Genomic DNA, 26122 nt, shown 5'->3' on the forward strand with positions numbered 1-26122 from the left:
TGTGGGCAGTGGTACATAGATATAGACCTTACATAACGCCAAAATGAATATAAGACTAACATTCTCTAGGAAAAGTAAATGAATATCTATTGTTGATTTACCTCTAAAATAAACAAGCACTTTTGTTCTACAGTTGATTGCTCTGCTAAATTAGGAACAAACTGCAAATTAACCTTATTCACTTGACTCTAGAAAGATCAAAATTAATTCTGGCCTCTACATTAAAGGACACTGAGATCTGATGATTTGCCAAATTTCAAAAGCCCTGGTCTCCAGTAAAGATGGACCTTGTAAAATAGAAATTTGCTTCAGGATCAACAGGAAAAGGAGGGATGCCCAGATCATTCTAAGCTGGAACCCCAAATGAACTGAAGGAGAAACAGCTATTTCTCAAGGCCTGGCCACACTCCTGCCAAAGTCCCTCCATAAAAATGTCATGTTCACAGGGTTTCACAGAAATGCAACAGAGCACCACCTATGACCGTGTATTATATGTACTGACATATAAGCTACACATCTTTAGGACTTAAATGCCAAAGTTGGACTTAATCTTTCCTAAACTGGGGAAAGGTTAAAGGGAGTAGTCAAAATTATTTCAGTATGTGTGGTATTAAGTTTTTTAAAATGCAGAAGTGATACAAGCTATTAGAATTATAGAGGAATAAATACACAGGTCTACCAAAATAGCCTAGCAGCTTACATCTTATTCGATGCCACCACATGCCATAAGAGGTTCCCAACCTGTATTCTGTTTCTACCTACTGCAACAACACACCTCTGGGTGACACATGCTCTGGACGCACATCTCCATCTTCAGCAGCTCTTGCAGAAGAATATTCAGTACCTGCCAAGTCACTCACTGCCTCCAGTTCACTTTCACTGTCCATTTCATGTGGCTCAGAGACCGTCTTTCGGTTCTTGTCTTCCAGTACCTGCTTTTTCTATGGAAGACTTAGCCAAGACACATTTAGGCTCTTTTTCCTAACCTTCCAATTTAGGCTGGGAAACATTGTTGGAAAGTTATGGATATCCATACCCATTATCTCTGCAAAGCCTACAGGCATACAGCATAGGGTATATTTCTAAGTATGTTAAATGTTTTTAAACAATGTTCTTTGCTTGTTGTTTATGTTATGTCCTGAAAATTGGTTTAAAAAATGTTGTGGCCACAGCAAGTAGGTAAGTAACAAGACCCATGTCACCAAACCTTTGGTAATTACATCAGTCAGGAAGATGACTGCTGATCTGGAAGAAGATCAGTAGATGGTACTCAAAATCCACCATGGAATTCAATGGGCACAGATAAGAAGTGGTTATATACTATCAAGCAGAGATTTCTTAACAAAAATCAATTAACTGTACTGGAAGCAACTTCAACTCACTGCAATTGAAAACTGGAAAGAGTATAGATCTGATCCACCTGCTACACTGAGAGTGAATATGAAGATCATAAGACCACCCTCAGTACCCAAAGGGGCAGGTGTGAATGCTGACTACCCTGGGTGAATCTCACCACCTATAGCAGTGATGGTGAACCTTTTTGAGACCGAGTGCCCAAATTGCAACCCAAACCCCACTTATTTATTGCAAAGTGCCAACTCGGCAATTTAACCTGAATGCTGAGGTTTTAGTTTAGAAAAAAAACGGTTGGCTCCCTCTTCCTCCGCCCCACCTGCTCAAGCAGGGTCCAGCCTGCTGTAGCCTCCAGCAAGTCCTGCGTGCACCGCTCTGTGCCTCTCTAGCATCTCTTCCTCCTCTGCGCCCCCCCCTCGAGCAGCAGTCACCTGGAGCACAGGCACCAGGCCCACCAGCCAAGTCCTCCCTGCTCACCGAAGTGCTTGCACATCTTGCTCAGTGGCCCAGGCCAGCCTAGATGTGTGTGTGTGTGGGGGGTAATTTTCCATCCCCCACATGACGAACTCTGTGTGTGCGTGCCCACAGAGAGGGCTCCAAGTGCCACCTCTGGCACCTGTGCCATAGGTTCGCCATCACTGACCTATAGGTAATCAACTACAACTGAGGATCTAAAATGGGTTTCAAGAATTCCAGTACAGCAACAAGAAAACTGCCGGAAGACTCCATAGTCTAAGAGTTATGAGTTACACTCTTATTTTATTTGGGTTTTCATTTTCATGTAGTAATTTATTCAACTCAATAAATAATACATTATTTATACTTGTTTTCCAATTTTCTTATTCAAAGCTTAGATTACAGGTTACAACATGGATAGTAATATAGTTTTTATTGGCATCTGGATATTTGTTTCGAGTTGAGGAGAGACAATAAAAGCTTCATTTCTGACAAATATTTTTGTTTCCAGACAACTGAGTACTAGAGACCAGTTCTAAAGGACTCTCAAGAGGTCCAAAGAATGACTAGAAAAGAAGATTTTTTCAGACAAAAGAAAACAAGTTATTTTAGAAAAACTATGAGGAACTCACAAAGGTGTATCTTATTAGAAAAAATCAGTCCATAGCAGTCTACCACCTCAGTTACATAAGAAAGTTTAAAACTGCCTCAAAGTCTTTATGGGACCAGTCCTAAGCAGGTCAGTTCAGAATCTATCAGTAGAGGGAGCAGGTGTTACTCCAAAAAAGTGCTCTGAGGATGAAACTGAGTGTCACAAGACACACTTCAAAACTGATCAACACATCACAGAATGACGATTTCCACACGAAGAAGGGCTTGGGCAGTTTCCCCATTTCTCCCTTGACTGTTAAAGCAAAGAGGCTTCCACGTGGCACATTTTCCTGCAGTTTCCCTGGTCCAGTCCCACAGCAGTGCTCACCCCCGGTTCCCTTAAACTACTGAGGCTTTTGTATTTTTTTAAAAATCTGCCATAAAATATCATTATACAGGTATATCAGTGTGACAGTAGGTGTAACAGGGTTAAATGCATTCTCAGCTTTTGATGAAAAGGCTCTAGTCCCTTCTGTAATGCAGATATGCCCTTCCATCTCCACTGGAGAAAAGTATAGACATTTACATTTTTTTAAAAAGCAAGTTGAGAAGTCAGAGTACCTGTTACAAATATTGTTACAATGGTATATCAATATAACAATATGAAAAGCACACTCCCAGGATCTGGGGAGGAATGGCTGCTGCAGGGAAGGAAAATAGATGCCATGTGGGGAGAGAAAATCCAAATCCAGGCTTTACTGTGGTCTTTCCAAAAACTTCAAAGCAAAGCAGGTTGGAGGGGAAAAAAAGCCAGGAAAACCCCAGGAAGTGCACAAATGCACTACATGCTGTGGGGAAGCGGGGGGTGCTTTTTCAACAGTGCTGAACCAAGGATAGATTACCTGTGCAGAAACAGTCTGATAATTTAATACAAAGAATATCTGGTCCGTGCTGGTTATCCACAGTCAAGATATAGAACTGCACGATCCTGCAACCCCTTCTTCCAGTCTAACTTTCACCTCTTCCCCTATCATTACATCTAATGGGTATTGGGCTGGGCTGTGTGTGAAACATGAGAGCAGAAAAACAGGGCAAACTACAAACAAGGCAGGAGGTATCTCCATACTTGAGGAACTTCTTAGGTATAACTGGAACTGGGAAAAAATGGAAATTAACCAAAAGCAAAGTCTAAGAAAAGGTCTGATGGAGAGAAAATGTGCTCCAGAAGGGATGGAATGCTGCAAATAGCCACTTGCCATTTAAAAGAAAAAAGGGTAAGGGGAGGAAACCAGTCTGCTCAAGCATCTAAGAGCTTAGAGGATCATTTTCTCCATCCTAAAGAGTCTGGAAGCAGCTTACAATCACATTCCCCTCCCCTCCCCACAACAGATCCCTTGTGAGGTAGGTGAGGATGAGAGAATTTTGAGGAAACTGTGATTGACCCAAGGTCAGCAGGCTTTTTGGTTGTGTGTGTGGGGTTAGGGGTGTGGAATCAAACCCGGTTCTCCAGATTAGGATCTGCTATCTTTAACGGCTACACCTTCATGAAGGAGAAGGTGTTTTATAGGATTCTTACAATTTTCAAATTATTCCCCCTTGCCACTATTCCTTCAGGATACACAGCTTACTTTAGTCCGTAACAAGTTCTATGTAGTGTTTATCATGTTCAGAACTTTGTTCAAGTAAACATTAAAGCTAGTGTATGGCTCTCAGATTGAAGAAAAGCAGGACTGGGAAGAGTGCCCCAAAGATTGATGTCATCCTTATCCCTCTGGTGTTTCCTGAAGTTAAAGTACGCTAGACTATATTCTGTTTTCTGTCTTTGGAAGTGGAGATTTTTTTTAAAAAAAGCTCCCATATGTTAATATGCCAGAAGCCATTAAAAACAGATAGCAGCGGCTTAGAAGATAACGCAAAAAAAGCTATTCATCAGATTATTTGTGCAATATCAGTCTTTCCAAAGACCCTGAGGCATATGTCTTTGCAAACAGGGATGTGCTTAGATTCAAAACCTAGAACAGCCTGTGAGAAAGGAATAGGACAATTTGGAATAGGACAAATTAGGCTGGTCTTTATGCAGGTTTTAAAAAATGTTAAGTAGGTTTCTATTAGAAAAAAAATTAGGGTACTTGTAAATTCTCTTTATTCTCACTAAGTCCTTCGATTACTGTTCTAAAATAAAAGGCAGAGGAACTGTTCCAAGTTAGGTTCAATACAGTTCAGGAGGAACTGGAAGGAATTTATTGTCACTGAGCCAGTAAGCTCTTGTAGCTGAAGTGAAATGAGCCAGTCCCTTGCCATGACACCCGCAGACTCAACAGAAGGTCCTTACTGAGATTTGTAGCTCAGTAAATCTGTTGCACAGACCTCTTCTGTTGCCAGCAACAGTATTCTGCATGGCAAGAGTCCCTTAATACTTTACTTTTTTTAATGTTATCATGGTTTCATTTTTCTGTTTCATAGCTTAGGGTTATATAAAACTGGTCACTTGCTTTAGAACAAATAAAGCTATTCCCAGAAGGGAAAAAAGTATTTTTGTAGGAAAACTGGTAGATGTGAGTACAAACAACCATAATTGCAGTGCCCATAACTTTCTAAGCACAAACCCATACAATAGGTGTTTTGTGGGATTTCCAGGCTGTATGGCCGTGTTCCAGTAGCATTTTCTCCTGATGTTTCACCTGCATCTGTGGCTGGCATCTTCAGAGGACCCTCTGAAGATACCAGCCACAGATGCAGGTGAAACATCAGGAGAAAACGCTAACTGGAACCTGGCCATACAGCCTGGAAAACCCAGAACACTTCAGTGATTCCATCCATGAAAGCCTTCAACAATACAACCCATACAATAATTCAAGTAGGACCGACTTTCATTCCTCAAGGAACACCAGAACAGTAATTGGACCATGGTTATGGTAGACAACAGAACAGAGTTCTACCACAAACAGCATGCAGAATGTCACTCACATTTTCTCAGTGTTGTCAAAAGAACATCTTGTTTTCCAGAAGAGCATATCCCTGCAGGGTCTGTGTATTTCAGGGCTTGTTTTTCCAATTCTGTTTTGCCATGTAGTGATCTCAATTAGATGTGAATCTCATTTGAAATGTTTACACAGATTGGCTATTGGGAATGGCTTCAGAGTACTAAAAACTTCCTGGACTGAAGACTACATTGCTTCAGTTTATAGCACAACAGCAATTGTAGGATGGCACATTTTAATTGAGAAATGAAGTACAGTAGGAAGAATTTTTGTATTACAGTAATTTCCAAAGGAAAAAAGGTCCAGCACTAACAATCTGTATGGTCTCACAGGATGTATTGTCGCATCAGCAATATTTACTATATTGAAGTCCCATTATTTTAGTCTAGACTGTGCAAAGGTAAGCTACCATAAAAACTTGCAGCAACATAACAAAGTTTTAACAATTATTTTAAAAACCTAGACTAGTGTAATGGCAAACAAGTTTTCCCATAATCAGTTTATAGAGGGGAAAACAAAAATAAAATGCCTTTCCCTACTCGTTATTTATCAGTTTAGTGCAGTTCACTTAAAAAATTCCTAGTCTGGTGCCCAATGATCAAATTTTTATCCACATGAAAAAGTCATAAGTGTTTTTGCAGTTAGAGAACAAATTTGATTTGCTTAATATTCTCTACAAAAAGAAACTGCACCAATCCATTATTTGGAACCCTACCCTAAACACAGTGCAAAACATGTCAGATGTTAGAAAATATGACTTTGCCATGACATGAATAGCAGCATGAACAAGACTTAGTTCTTCTAAGTAAAACATATTTCCTATGTAACCTAATTAATATGATTCCATGTTTATTTAAAAGGAAGTATGCATCTTTCCAGTAACAGCAAGAAAAAATATATAAGTTGAATTAGACTATTTCAGCCTAAGAGACAATATCATTCCTTGTCTAAGAATTAGAAGCAAAAAAATAAATAAAATAAACTGCTTGTCACTTTAAATGGACTTATGAGAGATAATGGCAAAAACATTTGTTTGGATGTATATTGTGCAACTTTCCTTCTCATTTTTTTTCACATTCACACCCTCCCATTAATAGCTTGATCCCATAATACATCAGGAGTTGATGTCTGCTGATCTTCTCAGTTTGCAGTCTCCCCAGAGTGCCAGCACAGTATAGTGGTTAAGAGACTCTAATCTGGAGAACTGGGTTTGATTCTCCACTCCTCCGCATGAGTGGTGGAGTTTTATCTGGAGGACTACATTTGCTTCCGAACTCCTACATTCCTGCTGGGTGACCTTGGGCTAGTCACAGTTTGTTCAGAAGTCCCTCAGCCCTACTTACCTCACAAGGTGTCTGTTGTGGGGAGAGGAAGAGAAAGGAGTTTGTAAGCCGCCTTGAGTCTCCTTACAGGAGAGAAAGGCAGGGTATAAATCCAAACTCCTCCTCTTCTTCATTCTGACAATTGTAGAGTAATAGTAATGTGGAATTGGGGACTGTAGTGGGGAGGGCAAAATCATCTATTTTTGGCTTTCACATAAGTACAGCTTCACTGATGAAAGAGGAAGGAGGGAATGATTTTGCCTTCTTTTCCCTCCCCACTGAAGCCTCCCAACCCACACAGCTATTATTCCAGGTAGATCCATGATTCCAGGAATAAAATTCCCCAAATTGGAAATGGCTGCCAGGAGAAAGGGGAAAGCTGGGAAAATCAGGGGTCCTTGCAAGAACCTGTCATTGTCCTTCTGCACAGGATCCAACCTACTATCAATAAAAATGCTAACTACTGGTAGTTGTTACATTCAGATAAAAAAAATATTTTTTTTGCACCATGGAGATGATGTACTCTTTTCTTGGATGTTTTCAGGGCAAAGTCGGCTATCTTAGAAGAGTTATCTATCTTAGGCCCCTTCCGCACACGCAAAATAATGCGTTTTCAAACCACTTTCACAACTGTTTGCAAGTGGATTTTGCCATTCCGCACAGCTTCAAAGAGCACTGAAAGCAGTTTCAAAGTGCATTATTCTGCATGTGCAGAATGAGCCTTAGAGAGTTACCTAATTCTTCGGTTACCTAATTCCATATTTTTACAAACCCAAACTTACTCAATGGAAAAATATGGATAGTCCTAAGAAGCATGCGTAATGGACATTACAAAAACAAAGCCCTTGCTCTACAATCTTAAATATTAATGTTAGAAAATCAAACCATTAAGCCAGTTGACACAGGGAGTTTATGTTTAGAGCTTCCTTCATGAAGAAAGTGTGGAAGACTTATGAGAATTTGCATGCATGTAGAATCTCATAAGTCTTCCCTGTTTTCTTCATATGACTAGGGATGTGGAAAGAAAATATGTTGAAAGCCTGACCATTCCGAAAGTACATACAGGTAAGCAGGATCACTTCTGGTTTTTCCTGACTTCAGTTTATGCAGATAGTGTTACTTATGGAGGAGACTGTTAAATAATGATATTCCTTTACAGATGAAATAAACAGTGGACAAAACACCATAATATGCTTCTTCTCTAAGACTGCACTCTTTAAAATGAGCAGTCTTGGTGGTAAGTCAAAAACAAAAGCATGGAGGATTCCAAGTGCCCAGATGCTAGAGGGGAAAGAGAAGGATTTTCAGAGCTAAGAATTAACTCATCTGCTATTTCTATTAGAACCTTTATTTATATAACAGTTTGTTCTCAATGTCACTGTTATGGGTTTTCAGTAAGATTATTTCAGTTAAATTAAGAGCTCTGAGTCCAAAAACCTAAAGTGTTGAAGAATAACTACCTTTAATTAGGATGCTACAACCAGACCTAAACCTGCTTGAACCCTCTGAGGTGATTTCCACTCTGAGGACATTCTAGTTTGTGAGGTAAGAGCCTCTTTGACCAAAGAAATCAGCAGAGAATTTCAGTACCTGTACTGGAATATGCCTCTAAAGAAATCAGCACAACTTCAGCTTGGCTGTTCCTGATACAAGGTTACAATTATGGGCCAATTCACATGACCTCTGGGAGCAAGGATTTTTATTTTTATTGACAGCAATTCTTCCCAAAACAATGCTAAGTCCTACTGATTTCAATAGGAAATTTACACTGCAATCCAGAAGTAATCCCTACTTCGCTCATTGAGACTTATTCTCATGTAAACATGAGTACAGCCTTAAAAGTATTTAAATGCCTCCCACTGAAAGCAATTGTATTTAAAAATGCTTAACTTGCCTGGCTTATATCCATTGCTATCTTTCCTCAGCCTCACTACTGAGTTTTCTGTACTAACCTACTCCTGTTTGACATATTCTTCCCTCATTCATCCTCAGTGGCATCAGAAAACCACCAAATCTCACTGGCTGTAAAACAGGATGATGTCATTTATGACTTTACTCATTATTACTGACAGCAGAACTTCTAGAAATAAGGTCTATTTGGGGGTTAGTCCGGATGACTGGGGTGTTTGATTGGGAAAGGAGATCAAGATATTTTTATAATCTTTCCAAGACCTTCCCTTCTGAAAATTTCTTTTTTCACGATGGTTTAAAATTAAAAGCAGACCATTCTTCTCTGATAATGAAATCAATTTAGCAGAATGTCGGACACCTGTAAAGTACGATGCATTAGAGGAGCAGTTATAGAAGCAGTTCTGTCACCACAATATTTGCATATTGTGCAAATTATGAGCAGTGAAAGAATGACTGCACTGTAAAAAAAACAAGCAATTGAACAGAGAGAGATAAACGGGTCAGAGGGATCAGTGCTGCAAAGATACACTAATTCTTAGGTCTTCTAACAAAGAGCTTTATTTTATTTCAACCCTCTCTAATCACTTTGAATGGGGACAGTCCGCCCTTTGAAATTATAACCCAGAAAATAGTTTGGACCGTAACATTTTTCACTCAGCCTTCTGGTGGCTGAACAGTACGCATGATAATGTTTAACAGGTAGGGATCTATTTACTGGGAGTACTTACCATCACTTAATGAACCCAAATTGCCTTGAAAATGTAAAGTATTCTCTCGTAATTGCTCAGAGAGATGCTTGTGCACAGTGATGAACTGTTTTTGTTATCCACAGTGCATTCCCTCTTCTCGATTCAAGGAACTGTCAGTGCCCCTATAACCTCAGATGTCAATGCAGCCCTGCTTTAGCATTAATCCTGAAGTTGTGCTGGCAGCTTAAGCAGCCAACTCACATTCCCTCCCTACAGCCCATGTGTCACTGAGCACTGCCCTGCATTTGAACTCCAATACTTTGTCTCTGTTACTCACACGACACCCTGAAACTTTTAATTATCACAAAAAAGAATAAGTTCAACCAAATCAATTTAAATGTGCCATTTCTCCCAATTACCCTGGAGCGCAGAGGTCCTCATTATATTGCATCATTACATTCAGGAATAAGGCGGCATGAAGCCCTATAAATTAGCACTTAAATAGCTGGTGCGTTTCCATCGTCAAGAAATTGTTTCATGTGGATGTGAGGCTGATTTTCAAGGCACAAAGCATAAAGGCATCAATTAAGACAATGTAGCACTAATTTGTCCAAGAAAACTATTTCAAAAATTATGCTTCAGAATAAAGTACAAACAAATAAATTTAGAAGACAAATTAAAACTGTGCTAAATTTGAATATAGATAGTCTACAGAAATTCACTCTTTTTCCCCACTGTGAGCTTCAGTCCTCAAATGTGCACACACAGATCAGCCAGCGAAAGCCTACAATTCTGCAAAGACCAAAGGGTTGGATCCAGCCAGCTTTTCTACTGGTAAAAAGGAACAGAAGGGAGTTTCCCCCTTTGATCACCAAAAAGACTATGTCAAGGATCATGATACATGCATAGGAAAAAGGCACGAGTGATTAGATACAGAGTAAATATTGGGAAAGGGTGAGGTTGAATGAAAAAGCTGGCTGAATCCAACTCAGTTATTCCAAAACAGAATCATACAACCAAATTCTGCAGAGAAGTGGCAGTTTTACCCAGGTACTTTACCCCTTAAGGGATTGTCTTTGCTGAAGGTAACAACAGTATTCTATTAGTTAAAGAGCTTCAGGAAAAGACATTGGAACTAAAAGAAGAATCTGACCTTTAGCAACTTATCAAGACTAATGGATTCTGCTTTTGAAAGACTTCATGCCAAGTGCTAAAATATGTACTGGCATAAGAGAATGAGATAAGAAAAGGCTTTTAAATTTGAAGATTTATTGCAGTGGCTTGCCATACTGATGTTAGCAGTAAACTCAAGACATCAATACTAAAGGTTGCAGAAAGAGTAAAGGCTGCTTTCTAAGTTTTAAAAAGGAGATCACTAAGATGTCAACTCCTACTTGAGAAATCACTAAGTTGTCAAGTCCTGCTTGGGAACTACCTGCAGATTTTGGGATTGGAACCTGGGAAGGGACATCAGCAGGGTACACTTTCCAAAGCAGCCATTTTCTTCAGGTGAACTGATCTTAATTGACTGGAGATCAACAGTAATAGTGGGGAATCTCCCAGGAACACTACAGATCATCATCTTGCAAAACAGAGTCCAAGCGCCAGACTAGCCCAGGAAAGGGTCATGCCTTGTACAAACAGAAATCAAGGCTTCATGGTTGGCAATACTGTTGTTGTTGCTTAGCAACAGGTACTAACGGCATCCATTACAGGTGATCCTTTTATCATTTGGGGGGATATTTCCCCACAATTAATTATTCTTATATGTCAGATTTTTCCAGCAAACCTGGGTTTCTCTCATGTTTATAGAAAGACTGGTCTTGTCTGCGCCCCAATGGCTGGATTTAATTATTCACAGATGGTGCCACCCTGAGAATTAGATATACAAGTGGGGAACCCAGAAGGACTTGTGGATAGCCCCCATAGCCCCTCCTTTTTGCCTCCTCCAATCCACTATCCAAACCTACTTTTATCTGCCCACCCTTCACAAGTTTTTCTTGTTAACCTACCCCTGTCACCCTCTTCCTGAGAAAAGTCTGGCTGACTTGCACAGTGCCAGCTACCAGACTCAGTAAGAACTTGTATGGAGCACCTAAATTCACCCTTTACCTGTTTCCCCACACTATTTCTTCTTTCCTCCCTCCAAGCAGTTCCCATATCCTCCATATCCTGTCCTTTCTTTGCTTCTTTCTCTCCTTCCCACCCACCCACTATCCTACCTTTTACCTGCTCCCCATCTTCAGCTATGTTTATTATAAATTTTCTTCATTTATACAACACCTTTCTGCACAATGGGAAAAGCTCTTGGCATATCCCTTCACCACCAACTGTGGTTCAGTGATTTGCTATTCCAAAAAGATAGCAACTGCTGCAAAGCTTGATTTGTTCAGCCATTAAAAACACTTTGCTCTAAAAAAAATCGGAGCTGATTACTCTAAATATGACAAACAGATCACAGAAAAGACCAAGGGAAATTTATAGTATCAGTAACTCAGGTGCTATTTCCTCTCAACTAGACATCAATTTCAACATGCTGCACTCATTTCTGGTTTATAGCTATGCACCAAGGACAATTTTGGAGTCTCAAAGTTAATTTGAATAAGACAGACTATATATATTTATATAGATACACAGAATGACAGACAGAAAGTGCTCAGCAAAAGCTCTCTTAATTAAACAGAGTCAGATGGTATAGCTATGAAAGAGGTAATCTGTGTCTATATATCAGCAATAATAAAGGGCACAAAGTCTCCAAGTTCATTAATGGATTTCACACAATGAAGGAAGGTCACTCCTAGAGTCCATCTGTGTCACCATACTAACAATCACCTCTTTGAAACAGAGGACAGTACGAAAGCATGGATTTGTCTACTTAGGTTTGGTAAACCATCAAGAAGGAACTTCAAGATCAGCAGTCCCCTCAAACCTGATTTTAGTTCATATTCAGCCTATAAGAAACATTCCAGCTGTGACACATCTGCATTTAAATTAAAGTCTTCTAAACCTGATACCTCAAAAGAAAATCTTCCAAAATGGGACGAGAACTGAATTTGATGTGATAACGGATCACCGAACTCGCACAAAGCTTCAGACAATGGTCCGCAAAGTGGGAACTCTCCTGCTGCCCGCCTCCCAGAGCATTAACTCTCAAGTCCAATAAATGCCTCCATGTGCTATTTAACTGCTAGTTCTCTTTCAGCAAATTGAATGGGAAAAAGTAAAATGTGAATCAGTGATTGCAGGAAATTGAGAATTACCAAAGGGAAACAAAAGGTGGGGGGGGGGAGTAGGTAAGCTACAGGAATGGGAGGGAAAGCTCCCCACCCCAAAGTAATGCAAACCAGGAATGAAGAAGCAAAATAGTAAAGCACTCAGCACAGCAGCAAATTGTCTTCAAGAATTAAAAATGTGGAACTAGCTTGCTGAGCAAGTAAATAAATAAATAATCCATAGTTTATAGTCTGGTCACACACACACAAAGGTCGAAACTCTAGTCTGGTTCTCAGTTCAAACATCCCAGCAGCAACAGCAGAGAGACTATAGACAGAAGATGGCATGCAAACCTAAAACATAATGTGCAGGAAAAAATACAGGACAATGGAAGAAATTTATTATGCTAAATCAGAAAATGAAGGAATTCCGGAAATGTCACTCAGTCTAGCTTTAACCCAATACTTCTGCACAACGTAACAGTATACTAGACCTACTCTGTTCTATGTAATTGAATCAGTAAAGCATAATTTGCAATGTTCATTTACCCAATTTATTGCACGCATCTTACTACAGACATTTAATAACTCACATTTCTGGACTTGCTTGTTTTTCCAGATTTCAGAATTATTATAGTACAAGCATGCATAATTTCCACAGAAAAATTAAAATACTTATATGATGGCTTCCTCAATTACCCCCCAAAAGCAATATTTGTACAAAACAGCAGTTTTTTTTAAAAAAACTTTAAGCTAGAAAGTTTTGCTCAGTTAGCTTATTTTAACAAGTCATTTTTATTTATTTATTTATTTATTTATTTATTTATTTATTAGACTTTTATACCGCCCCATCCCCGAAGGGCTCTGGGCGGTGCACAACATATAAAATACAATATAAAATAAGTGACCATTTAAGGCAGCGATAAAAAGTTATCAGTTCCTATTCCAATTATAAAAACTCAGCAAGTTAAAATGGCGTCCAGCATTCCAGTAATAAAAAATCCCTCCCCCCTCAGAGGGGGAGGCATGGCGAGTCTCGTTGGATGGCAAGTGGCCCAGTTGTCAAGGGCCGAAGGAAGGGGGCACTATTAGCGGCTGGTTCCCCCAAAGGCCCGGCGGAACAGCTCCGTCTTGCAGGCCCTGCGGAACTCCCCAAGGTCCCGCAGGGCCCGGACAGCTGGAGGAAGAGCGTTCCACCAGGCCGGAGCCAGGGCCGTAAAGGTCCTGGCCTGTGTGGAGGCCAGCCGCATCACTGAAGGGCCAGGGACCACCAGTAAATTGGCCTCCGCCGATCGAAGACATATGGGGTTATGCGGTCTCTAAGATACGATGGTCCCAGGCCGCGTATGGCCTTAAAGGTCAACACCAGCACCTTGAAGATGATCCGGAACTCTACTGGAAGCCAATGCAGCTGGCGCAGCACAGGCTGGATGTGTTCCCAGGCGGCGCTGCCTGTTAGCAAGCGCGCCGCTGCATGCTGAACCAGTTTTAATCTCCGGATCAAACGCAAGGGAAGGCCCGCGTAGAGCGAGTTACAATAGTCTAATCTGGAGATGACCGTTGCATGGATCACGGAGGCCAGATCTGTTTGGGAGAGGAAGGGGGCCAACCGCCGGGCCTGACGGAGATGGAAAAAGGCAGCCTGGGTTGTGTGGGCCACCTGGGTCTCCATTGAGAGAGACAAATCCAGGTGGACCCCCAGGCTGCGAACGGAGGGGGTCGGCGCCAATGTGACCCCCTCCCACACCGGCGGCTGGAAAATCCCACCCCCCCTCGCAGCCGAGCCAGAGGATCTCCGTCTTCGATGGATTCAGTTTTAACCTGCTCTGTTGCAACCAACCAGCAACCGCCTCCAAACAGTGCTGTAGAGCCGCAGGGGCGGCGGCTGCTCCCCCCTCCATCAACAGAATGAGCTGCGTGTCATCAGCGTACTGATGGCAAATCAGCCCAAAACTCCATACCAGCTGAGCAAGGGGTCGCATGTAGATATTAAATAGCAGCGGGGACAGTAACGCCCCCTGGGGTACACCGCATTGAAGTGGGCACTTCCGGGAGGTTTGGTCCCCGCACCTCACTTGCTGAGTCCGGCCCCGGAGGAACGAGGCTATCCATTGAAGGACAGTGCCCCGCACTCCGGAGGCGGCCAGGCGGTGGGCCAAAAGGTCGTGGTCGACCATGTCAAACGCTGCGGTGAGATCTAACAGCACCAGCAGCGCCGATCCGCCTCGGTCGAGCTGAATACGGAGTGTATCTGTGACAGCGACGAGAACAGTCTCCATCCCATGCCCAGCACGGAAGCCAGACTGGAAGGGGTCAAAAGCCGATGCGTCATCTAGAAAACCTTGAAGCTGCTCCAACACCACTCTCTCAATTACTTTCCCCAGGAACGAAAGATTCGAGACGGGGCGGTAATTGGCCAGATCACTAGGATCTAACGATGGTCTTTTTAAGAGTGGGTGGACCACTGCCTCCTTCAATCCATCCGGGAAGGTTCCTTGCTCAAGGGAACCATTGATTATACTCAACAGATGGGGTCGTAGCTCCGCCCAGCAGGTTTTCACAAGCCAGGACGGGCACGGATCCAGAGGACAGGTAGTAGGTCTAACAGCAGCTAAGGCTCTGTCAACAGCGGCTTCGGAGAGCAGGGAAAACTGGGTCAGGCAAGGACCCGAAGACGGCAAGGGAGTCTCCAGTTCGCTAATTGTAGCAAACGTGGATGGAAGGTCATGGCGGAGCGACGTGATCTTATCCGCGAAAAAGCTCATAAATGCCTCGCAGCTAATACTCAATTGGGAATTTGAGGATCTCTCCAATAGGGAGGTCAACGACCGAATTATGCGAAACAGTTGTGCTGGGCGAGAGCTAGCGGACGCGAGGGAGGAGGAGAAGAAAGCCCTCTTCGCCTCCTGCGTCGCCACCTCATAGGCTTTCATAAGTGTCCTATAAGATGTTCGCTTGGCTTCGTCACAAGATTTCCTCCACACTCGCTCTAGCCGTCTAAGCCCCCGCTTCATGTGGCGCAGCTCCTCAGTATACCATGGAACGCGCCGGGAGCGGGGGCGGAGAGGGCGCCGGGGGGCAACAACATCGATGGCATCGGAGAGACGGGAATTCCAATCCTCCACCTGCTCATCGAGCATGCCAGCGGGTTCAGGGTCCCGCAGAGCATTCAGGAAACCAAGTGGATCCATAAGTCTCCGTGGGCGGGCATAAATCAGCCCGTCGCCTAGACGGGGGTGGCGTGGCAAGTCCACCCGGACCTTCAGGGCATAATGGTCGGACCATGGCACTCTATCAGTAGAGGATACGACCAGATTTATTCCCGACCCGAAGACCAAATCCAGCGTGTGCCCGACCTTATGGGTGGGGCCAGAATTTATCAAGGAGAGGCCTAGCGTTGCCATGGATGACACTAGGTCCGTGGCCACCGTACATGAGGCAGCGTCGGCATGGACGTTGAAGTCCCCCAAGGTTTTTAAAAAATAATGGCCTGTAATTGCTTGTGTGGATTTGCACATATGTAACATAATCTTAAAGAGCCAGTGCAGCATGATGGATAAGAATAATGGACTCTAATCTGGAGAACCAGGTTCAATTCTCCACTCCTCCACATGAAGCCTGCTGGGTGACCTTGGGCCAGTCACAGTACTCTCAGAACTCTCTCAGACTACGCAGACACAGGCAAGGGCAAATTACCTCCCAGCGTCTCTTGCCTTGAAAACCCTACAGAGTCATCATAAGTCAGCTGTGACTTGATGGTACACACACAGCATAATCTTATACTATCAATCCAGAAATTCAGTTCCTTTAGCTAGTGGTGTAGCAGGCCTAAATGGCAGCTGGGGGCATGACCGCCTCCCCGCCCGGCTCCCTGTGCCCCCCACGCCCCACTTATAGGAGCCAGCAGGGCTGGGGGGGGGGGTTGTACGGGCGCCACAGCAGCAAGCCGGCTCCTGGGCTGGCCTGCGCTGTGGCGCCTGCCTGGGCCGCTTGCTGACAAGCCCCACCCCACTGCAGGCCTGCTTCTACCCTCCCCAGGACCTGGGGAGGATAGAAACCAGTCTGAAGGAAGGGCGGGGTGCCGCCCCCAAGCCCTGCCCCCACCTCCCTGCACCCCAGTGCCCCCTCATGACAAAATGGCATGTGCCCAGGAATGTGGGATACTCCATGTCCCCATTAGCGATATGCCACTGCCTTTAGCTGTACAGCAAAATACTTCTACAAACTTCTCGTTGAAGTGGGGATTTGTAAACTGTCTTTAGATGGAGGGGGAGCTACAGATCAGAACTGACTGCAGAACAATCCCATTATTTAAACCCACCAAGGCCACTGTTTTCAATTCAGAGTTTAAAAAGCTTTACATTATTTAATCTGTAATATAAAAATTACTTCCACAACATTCTATATTAATCATTCATCATATAACACACCTGTTAATGAATGCTAAACATGAACATAAATACCTGTAGTTAAAGGCAGGTGAATGACAGTGGTTACACATGTCAAAGTGAACCAGATGGCAGCTAGAGTAGCCCCTGATAATAAGAGGATAAGTATAAGTTTCAGCATTCCTCTGATGAAATCTGCGAACCTAGAAAAAAAGACACACAACACATTACAAGAACTTTACACCTTGGAATAGCAAGAACATTGTGCTTTAGTCTGAATTGCTGGGAAAGTTATTTATCATGGTGACTGCTGAAATGGTATTTTGCAACTCTAGTCTAGCAGCAGACATCAAGGTCAACAAACGATATCGTTCCCTTTCCGAATATCACAGTGTTTTAATACCGGAAAACTGTATCTAAACCATCTTCAATGAGTTGAAACTTGACTCATAAGCATTGCTAATGAAATACTCCCTTACCTGATGAGTAATTACATTGTGAAATTTGCTGCCAGTAGATATTGTGATGGCCACGAGCATAGACAGCTTTAAAGGTGAATCAGATAACTTCACAGAGCATATGTTTATCAAAGGCTAATAGCCATGGATACTAATGGAGACCCCCTCCCTACTCATCCAGAGACAGTAAAACTCTGAAAAACCAGTCCCAGGAGCCATTTCAGAAGGTGTTGACTTCTCATTTCTGTGTGTTGATTCTCCAATGCAACTGGTTGGCCACTGAATGAAACAATTTGCTTCCAATAACAGCCTGGTATTCTCAGAATCCAACCCATTCATCCAATTACAAAAAAAAAAGTATAACTAACTGCCTACACTTCAAGTGTTTTGCCTGGTGCATTTCAGATGCTTGCAACCTAAGAAGGGGGACAAGTCCAAGATGATGCGCCAGCACCTTTGAAAAAGGAAGCACTGTTCATAATTAGCAAAAAGAGAGCAACTGAAATTTTTGTTTATGATACGAATTTATGACCAATCACTCTTCAAGCAATTCAAAGTAGCTCTCCACCTTCAGCCATGCTGCAATTACTTTATTATCCTTCAAAGGTACTTCTCTCCTCTCTCTCTTTAATGCAGCTTCTCCTATCTCTCTAACATGTAAAGGACAAGAAGCTCTGGATGGGAAAATGTCAGCACTGGCTCCCTTTCCCATTCACCTTTCTTCCCTTTCTTTCACGTTACCATTTCTCCAGAAGAGGAAAGGAGCATGCTATTGACTCTTTCACCCAGCATCAGAGCTGTTCCTTGCTTCTTACAAGGGGGAAAACACAGAGGAAACTGTATATTTCTATCTTGTAGAGCATGGTAGTTTGTAGAGGGAATAAGGTTGCCAACTACAGGTTCAGAAATACTCAAAGATTTGCAGGTGGAGCCTGCGAGGATGGGATTTAGGGAAAGGAGAGAACTTAGTAGGATATAATGCCATATAGCCCACCTTCCAAAGCAGCCATTTTCTCTATGAAAAGTGAAATAAATGTTTTAGATAAATATGGAATAAATAAACAAGCAATTTATGTAGCCTGGAGATCAGCTGTAATTCTAGGAGTCCCCACCTGGATGTTGACAATCCTAAGAGGAAAAGTTTCCCTGCCCAAAAACTGCAGACCTGCTCTAAACAACCATAACTTTTCTATTGGTTGCTATTTTGTGACTGGCTCTAAGGGACCATTTTGTGACTCAAAGCGACTCAACAGTTCCAGAGCCATTAACTTTGTTCTCCCCTGCCGCATAGTGCTTAGATCTCTGTTAAACAATGGCCACTTGAGAAACATGGAGGAGCAGCAAATTAATTCCTTCCTTTAACAGTTGCCCAAGAAACTCTTCCCCCCCACCCCACATGCCTGGATCAGTATTTTATGATCCAGAAAATTCACGCCATATGTCTACAATAGTGGAAAACCATAATTTGTTGCTCTTGATCCCACTGCTGATTGCTATAAATATTATACCAGCCTACAAAGTTTGTTTTGACTTTGCTGCTATTTAAAAGATGAAGGAAATTCTGATCTGTGAAGGACAAAGTCTGAAAAATATCCGTGACCATTAGTAAACGTGACAAGAAAAATGACAGGGAAGAAAAAGACTGATTTGTGTAGCTGTGTAATAATAATAGAAAAAGGACATCACTATTTGAAGTTGCTTTGACTCCTCTCCTCAAACCAGTCTTGGTTTACAGCTGCCAACAAAAAGGTACAACACCCGCCAGCTGCCCAAAATATCCAAAGCTCTTCAATCATAAACACACTTCATATAAATTATCCCAACGCTTTTGGTCTGGGCTAGAAGAGTAGCAAGATTGAGCACATAAATCTCATGTGGAGGAAGACACTGTATACACTACAGGTAACAAAATAATGAAATTTAAGAGCATATTTTCCAACTGTGCCTTCCTTTGACAGGCCTAATTTTGTTCCACAGGCACAAACATTTCTACCGAATACAGACATATTTCTGACACTCAAATGATAGCTTTTTGCCTCGCCCAAAATTGGAACTACACTCATGTGTAGGGCTCTTTATTTGGGACATAAATAATGTCTGCAAGTAGTGTGCAATTATATTGTAATTTAGCTGCGGTGACTGGGTGTGCAGGGAGGAAGCATTGGCTGGGGGAAGTAACACTACACTATAGTTCTTAAATGGAAACACTTCAGGTTCTAACAAAATTTGCAGCTAAAAGTACAAACAGCACCCACCCACCCCCCCCACATACACACTGAGCCTATTACAAAAGGTACTGAGCTGCCCGCTTAGTAAGTCACAGGCTGACAATGAAATACACAGGCCTGTCACGCTTGACAAGAATCATTACCTAATTTTCCTAATTACAACTTCCAGGAGATTATAGTCAGCGTAGACATTGATTCAACTCCACCAGATAACTGCTGAATAAGCCTAAAAAGGGGGATCATCCATCAAAAACTGACAAATCACCACTCCTTTTGTGCACAAAAACTCTGTGTTTGAAACAATATAATCCCTCAGCCCAAAAGTTATATTTAGAGAAGGAGCATTCGTTTTTTTTTTCTCAAAAAGCCACAAATAAATATACTGCAAAGCTAAGCACCAGCACTACAAAGGGATTTCACCTTGTTACAGAATTTGAAGCCAATTTTGTAGCAGTTCTAGGAGACATTAAAAGACATATTTGAGGTTGAAACTAAGCTACATATTAAACAAATTAATAGTACCACAAAAGGTCAAGATTTACATGATTGGTCTGAGTCAGCAAATCTGTGCTTGAGCTGCCTTAAGGTTAGAAAAGAATGGTCCTCTAGTTTCAGAAGACTCCAATTTAAAAGCGCAATATAATTTATGAGCAGAAAGGAAATTTGGGCACGTGCTGCCATGCAGTATATAAAATGTCCTGTAAGAGCCAGGAAATTATTTTACAACACAGATGCTTAGGACCAGAGGTTATTTTTCCCTCAGAAGAGGACTGCGGCTAGGTTTCGTTGCAGTTGAAATTCTTTTTCCTTAATCCCACTGAAGTCAGAGAACCAACTGGCATTAAAAAGTCTATTTGCTACTAGGAATCTTATTCCACAAGATCCTGATTTCTGTTATTTCTCTGGGCACTGCCCATACTTTCAAGCATATCTTTGTAACAATCACATGCCAAGAAGATTACTTTTTTAAAAAAAGGATATTTTCCTCAGGTACATTATGCTGAGGCACAGTCACCTGCCCTGGGTCAAACAGTGAAATTCCTTGATAGAGTAGGGATTTGATCTTGGGTTTTCCAGATGCTAGTCTGACCACTAACCACTGCACCATTCTGGCTTAAGGTTTAAGGTGATTTTAGCAATCGTTTTCGGTCAGTTAGCTTAAGAAAGCAGAAAGCAACAGAACATTAAAAATGGGCCTTTAATGTCTAGTTCAGGATAGTATATTTCTCTAAAATTAGGCTGAGGAAATTGTAACACCTATAAAAGCGGAGGTTTAAGTGAACAGGGAAATAAGGACTGATGGTCCTTGATTATTTTACTTAAGTGGTTCTTCCCACCTCAGGACGGTGTGGATGGGGAGTAGCTGACAAACACAATAGTATGAACTACTCAGTTCAATCACTGAGCAAATGGAATTTTCAGCCCTGAATACAAAATTACTATTCTAGAAAATGAACATGTCATCAACTCAGACAAGCACATTTGTTTTCTCCCAGCTGTCACTGATAAAAGAAAATTATCTCAAGGGGTATCGTTTTAATATAACTAAAGAACTATTCCACTGGAGAAAAATAAAGCTACATGGGAAGGATGCAATTCTTACCTTGCCAGTGCTATGCCAAAAACACAGCCTCCTACAATGGACCAGAATCCAATCCAACCTGCATCAACCTGAAAACATTAAATAGTGAGAAATAAGATGTCATTTCAAGCAAACTGGAAATCAAATATCTGCCATCTGTAAAACAACATAAAAATTTAAACCTACGCCCCTCTCAATACAAGGGAACATAGGGGGAACCTGCTCCAAAGCCCCCCCGCGCTAGCTGGCAGGGGAAGGGCTAAGCACTCCTGAATCATGTCCCTGGGCACGGGGGGGGGGGCCCTGGAGAAGGTATTGTCTCTGGGCACCATCCCCCCCCCCAATATACCTCTGGAACTATCATTCTTTTTTACTAACTGCTTTTGTCAAAACCATTATTTTGTGTATTATTGAACATGGTACTTTGCATTTCAAAAGCAAAACAGGAAGTGTAATTCTTTATCTGGAATTTATTGCTCCTTCCTGCCTTCCCCAGATCACCTAACACCTTCTGGCCATCATTTCCAAAGGATCAGAAGGGTTTTTTTTTTAAGTGCTGGCCTAAAGATGGAGCAAAGGACCAGTCTAATGATGGAGCAAGGGATGGGTAGGGAGTTTGCAGAAAATAACAAGGCATGCAGGATTTAAACTTTTGCCTCTGTTGGACTGGCAGAGTACTTTAGATGAGAAAAAAAGACTCTTGAAAAATCAAATACTGTAGGCAAAAGGGACTCTGCTAGTGTGGTACATTTATTGTGCATGTATGCAGAGTATAAAAGACTCTGCTCCTCCCCTATCATTGTCTGATTTAGTGTGGTTCTACTGGGTGGAGCGCTTGGTTTCAGTTTCCAGTTATCTGGTTGCTGTAAAAGCTGCCTTCCTTGCAAGTAAAAGCTGTTAAGAACATAAGAACATAAGAACAAGCCAGCTGGATCAGACCAAAGTCCATCTAGTCCATCTCTACTCCAGAGTAACCCAGAGAGCTGGACTGGGCTTTGTAACAGACTGTCCTGATCAAGCCGGCTTATTCTTATGTTCTTCCAAATATTCTACTACTCGCAGTGGCCCACCAAGGTGCCTTTGGGAGACTCACATGTAGGATGTTGAGAGCATGATGGCCTTCTCGCGGCTGTTGCTCCCAATCACCTGGTCTGTTAAAGGCATTTGCAATCTCAGATCAAGGAGGGATCAAGATTGGTAGCCATAAATGGAGCTTCTCCTCCATAAATCTGTCCAAGCCTCTTTTAAGAAGAAAGCTATCAGGTTAGTGGCCATCACCTACCTCCTGTGGCAGCATATTCCAAAGCCACCAATCACACGTTGGCGTGAAGAAGTGTTTCCTTTTATTAGTCCTAATTCTTCCCCAGCATTTTCAATAGATGCCCCTGGTTCTAGTATTGTGAGAAAGAGAGAAAAAATTTCTCTCTGTCAACATTTTCTACCCATGCATTATTTTGCCCAGACTTCAATCATATCCCCCCCTCAGCCACCTCCTCTCCAAAGCTAAAGGAGTCCCCAAACGCTGCAGCCTCTCCTCATAGGGAAGGTGCTCCCGTCCCTCAATCATCCTTGTTGCCCTTCTCTGCACTTTTTCTATCTCCTCAATATCCTTTTTGAGATGCGGCGACCAGAACTGGACACAGTACTCCAAGTGCGGTCGCACCACTGCTTTATATAAGGGCATGACAATCTTTGCAGTTTTATTATCAACTCCTTTTCTAATGATCCCAGCATAGAGTTTGCCTTTTTCACAGCTGCCATCCATTGAGTTGACATTTCCCATGGAACTATCAACTAAAGGCGCCTAAATCCCTTTTCTGGTCTGTGACTGACAGCACTGACCCCTGTAAGCGTGTTAATGTGAAGTTTGGATTTTTTGCCCCTATGTGCATCACTTTACATTTTGCTACGTTGAACTGCATTTTGCCATTTTCTTAGCCCACTCACCCTAATTTATCAAAGGTCAGCTTGGAGCTCTTCCCACAATCCTTTGTGAAAGTTTCCCTCACCACCCTACATAATTTGGTATCATCTGCAAACTTGGCCACCACGCTACCCACCCTACTTCCAGGTCATTTTATGGAATAGGTTAAAGAGCACTGGTCCCAAAGCGGATCCTTGGGGGGACACCACCTCCCGACATCTCTCCATTGTGAGAACTTCCCATTTACACCCACTCTTTGTTTCCTGTTTCTCAACCAGTTTTTAATCCATAGGAGGACTTCCCCTCTTATTCCTTCATTGCTGAGTTTTCTCAATAGTCTCTGGTGAGGAACTTTGTCAAAAGCCTTTTGGAAATCCAAGTAGACAATGTCCACCGGTTCACCCCTGTCCACATGCCTGTTTACACCCTCAAAGAACTCTAGTAAGTTTGTAAGACAGGATTTGCCTCTGTAAAAGCCATGCTGACTCTTTCTCAGCAGGTCTTGCTTTTCTACATGTTTTATAATTTCATCTTTAATGATAGATTCTACTAATTTACCAGGAACAGATGTCAAACTGACTGGCCTGTAATTTCCCGGGTCCCCCCTGTTGTTATGTGAGCTAGATGCAACTCAAATTTTAGGTGTTTCTGGCTCTGTTTCTCTGTCATCACAGCTAACAACAGCTAGTAAACCATGAATTTGTTTTCATTTTTTAAAAAAACTTTCTAAGCCAGTAGCCATCATCACTTGAATGCCAGAACTTGTGTTGTGTGATGAATTAGAGTGTTGTGACCTTGCTGAATCTAATGCTAATCAATTTAATTCAATGATGATTTGCAAAACTAGAAGAAAAATCATTTTACATTTTTTCACTTAAAACTACTTTTCAATACTGAGACATCTCTTTACCAATGAAATATGTTCTTCTAGTACCATGGACACCAATTCTGACCTCTTTCCTTTTTTTGTCCTCCCCTTTCTCACCTTGGGAACTTTTCCAGTATCTGCTGAACCTCAAAGTGTACCAGACATGTTGGGCATATTTTTTTCTACATGGGTTTTCATGTACTTTGCTTCAATAATTTTAGTTCATTGTAACAAAAACAATAACATATCAGCCACACGTAAGCAAGACACACAAAGAATCACATACTTACGTACCTGACTCACGTGAGCTGGGGTTAATATCCAGTCAAGAACTCCAGACCAACCAGAGAAAACACCCAATGGTATAGCATAAGCTAGAGCAATCATAAGGAACCTAGGATTACTATAAAAGAAAAGAAAAATTACAAATAGCTGGGACAAATCAGAATATGCACAATTTAAATTCTGCCAAATGAAAAATTCCCCTTATTATTGATCATCAGGAACAACCAGTACTACAGATATCACGTTGGGTTTCATTGAATTGCACCTGGTAATTGGAAGGTGATTTCACTCAGGATTTGGCTGTTTTCTACTTAAATAGTAAGAAGTTCTCCTCTCCTCCCTCTCCTGTTCCAGATGTATACATTAGAGGATCTAATCATGTATGAGCGGGAGAAGGGGGATTATTTTGGGAAAGTCCTAGGCTACTGATCCAGATGGAGATAATACTGAAATAGCCACAAGTGCTTTTCTCACAGTACTTACAGGAACTTCCCTGCTTTTTCCATTTCTTTATTTATAGCTTTTTCTATAGACTTACCTTCTCCCCCCTTACAAACAGAGCTTCTGTCCCTGCACTAAAGGTACTCTCATTACTGACCACCACCCCCTTTCTCTTTCCTCATCCCACAAGTATGCCTGGATCTTATGCTTTTTATCTTCACCATCACAGGCCTTTCCTACATACCTGTTGTTCTCCCTTTCACCCTTCAGAAGCTTTTCTCCTCTGAGGTTTATGCCCCTGCTCTTTCACTTCTCTTCCTCACCAAATTGGGTAAAACATTACAGTACACTATATCTCTCCCAAAAATACACAATAAAGGACTCTTGGTCTCAGGCAGAGCCAGCACAGTTGGGAATGGAAGTAATATAAAGGAGTGTTTTCATAACTCTATCCCCACTCCTAATTTTGATGCGCTTGAGCAGACTTTGGCTATTTAGACAAAAGAATGGGAAAGGGTTGTATAATATGGATATTTCAAACTCAGTGGGTCAGCTAGCTTTAATCATAACCCCCAAGGCTGTTCAAACATTATGCTACAGCAATCAGCAAATTCACTTCTTCCCATTTTTCCTTATCTCCACTGAATGAATTACCTTTTTTAATGAATGGCAACTTGAGGTGCTACCATGAAAAGCAGCTAAGAAGCAAGTGGTACTATCACATTCAGTAATGTTCTTCAGCTCTTTTCAAATATACAATAGGACGCAAAGGGGGGTGAGGGAATGGATTTAGAGAAAGGGAATTTTTCTGAAATAAACTTGGTCATTCACCCATCCACCAACATCTGTGCACTTATTGGTGCATACACAATCAAAATCAGCCCCAAGACACACTTTTTGGGCTTAGTGCCAGTTACGAATGCATGTGCTTACAGAGCAATCCTAAGCAGAGCTCCAACTTTCTAAATTCATTGAAATCAGTGGGCTTGGAAGGGTGCAACTCTGTCTGGAATTGCACAGTTAAACAGCAAATTATCTGTGAAAATGCCCTATGCAGAAAACTCTTTAACCTTTCTCAAATAAATAATGTCTCTGACCTATAGAAACCATGCGAGGAGGAAAGAATCACAGCTTCACTTAAGCCAGGGACTTTCAACCAACCTTTTAAAAAAAGGGGGTCACTTTAAGCATTCACAGCCTCTCCCAAAGAGAATCGTTGTGTGTCTTGAAGCAAGGTAATGCTATTTAGGTATTAAAGCAGATAATAGCTGGGAGGAAAAAATGCTGAGACAGCAAATAAAGCTCCTGTATAAATGTACTACTCCAAATTCCAACTCTTCCCCTGCAAAAGAGTAAATTGCTTAGAATCTATAGCACAGGGAGAAAATGGGCAAATAAGTCCAAGAACAAATAAATCTACACAAGCATGAAAG

The 26122-nt window shown here is 41.9% G+C and overlaps 1 protein-coding gene across 1 annotated transcript in view; it reads right to left on the reverse strand.

The window, feature by feature from the left end:
* The window catches only part of SLC49A4 (solute carrier family 49 member 4), a 107928-nt gene that overhangs the window by 8258 nt on the left and 73548 nt on the right, over positions 1-26122 (reverse strand). The window contains exons 5-7 of the mRNA XM_048485712.1: positions 24258-24373; positions 21193-21260; positions 16979-17106 (exon numbers count right to left, since the gene is read on the reverse strand). Of these exons, the coding sequence (XP_048341669.1) occupies positions 16979-17106; positions 21193-21260; positions 24258-24373 (312 nt within the window). The remainder of the gene's footprint in view (positions 1-16978; positions 17107-21192; positions 21261-24257; positions 24374-26122) is intronic.

This window comes from Sphaerodactylus townsendi, linkage group LG02 (genome assembly GCF_021028975.2).
Source record: "Sphaerodactylus townsendi isolate TG3544 linkage group LG02, MPM_Stown_v2.3, whole genome shotgun sequence".
Lineage (NCBI taxonomy): Eukaryota > Metazoa > Chordata > Lepidosauria > Squamata > Sphaerodactylidae > Sphaerodactylus > Sphaerodactylus townsendi.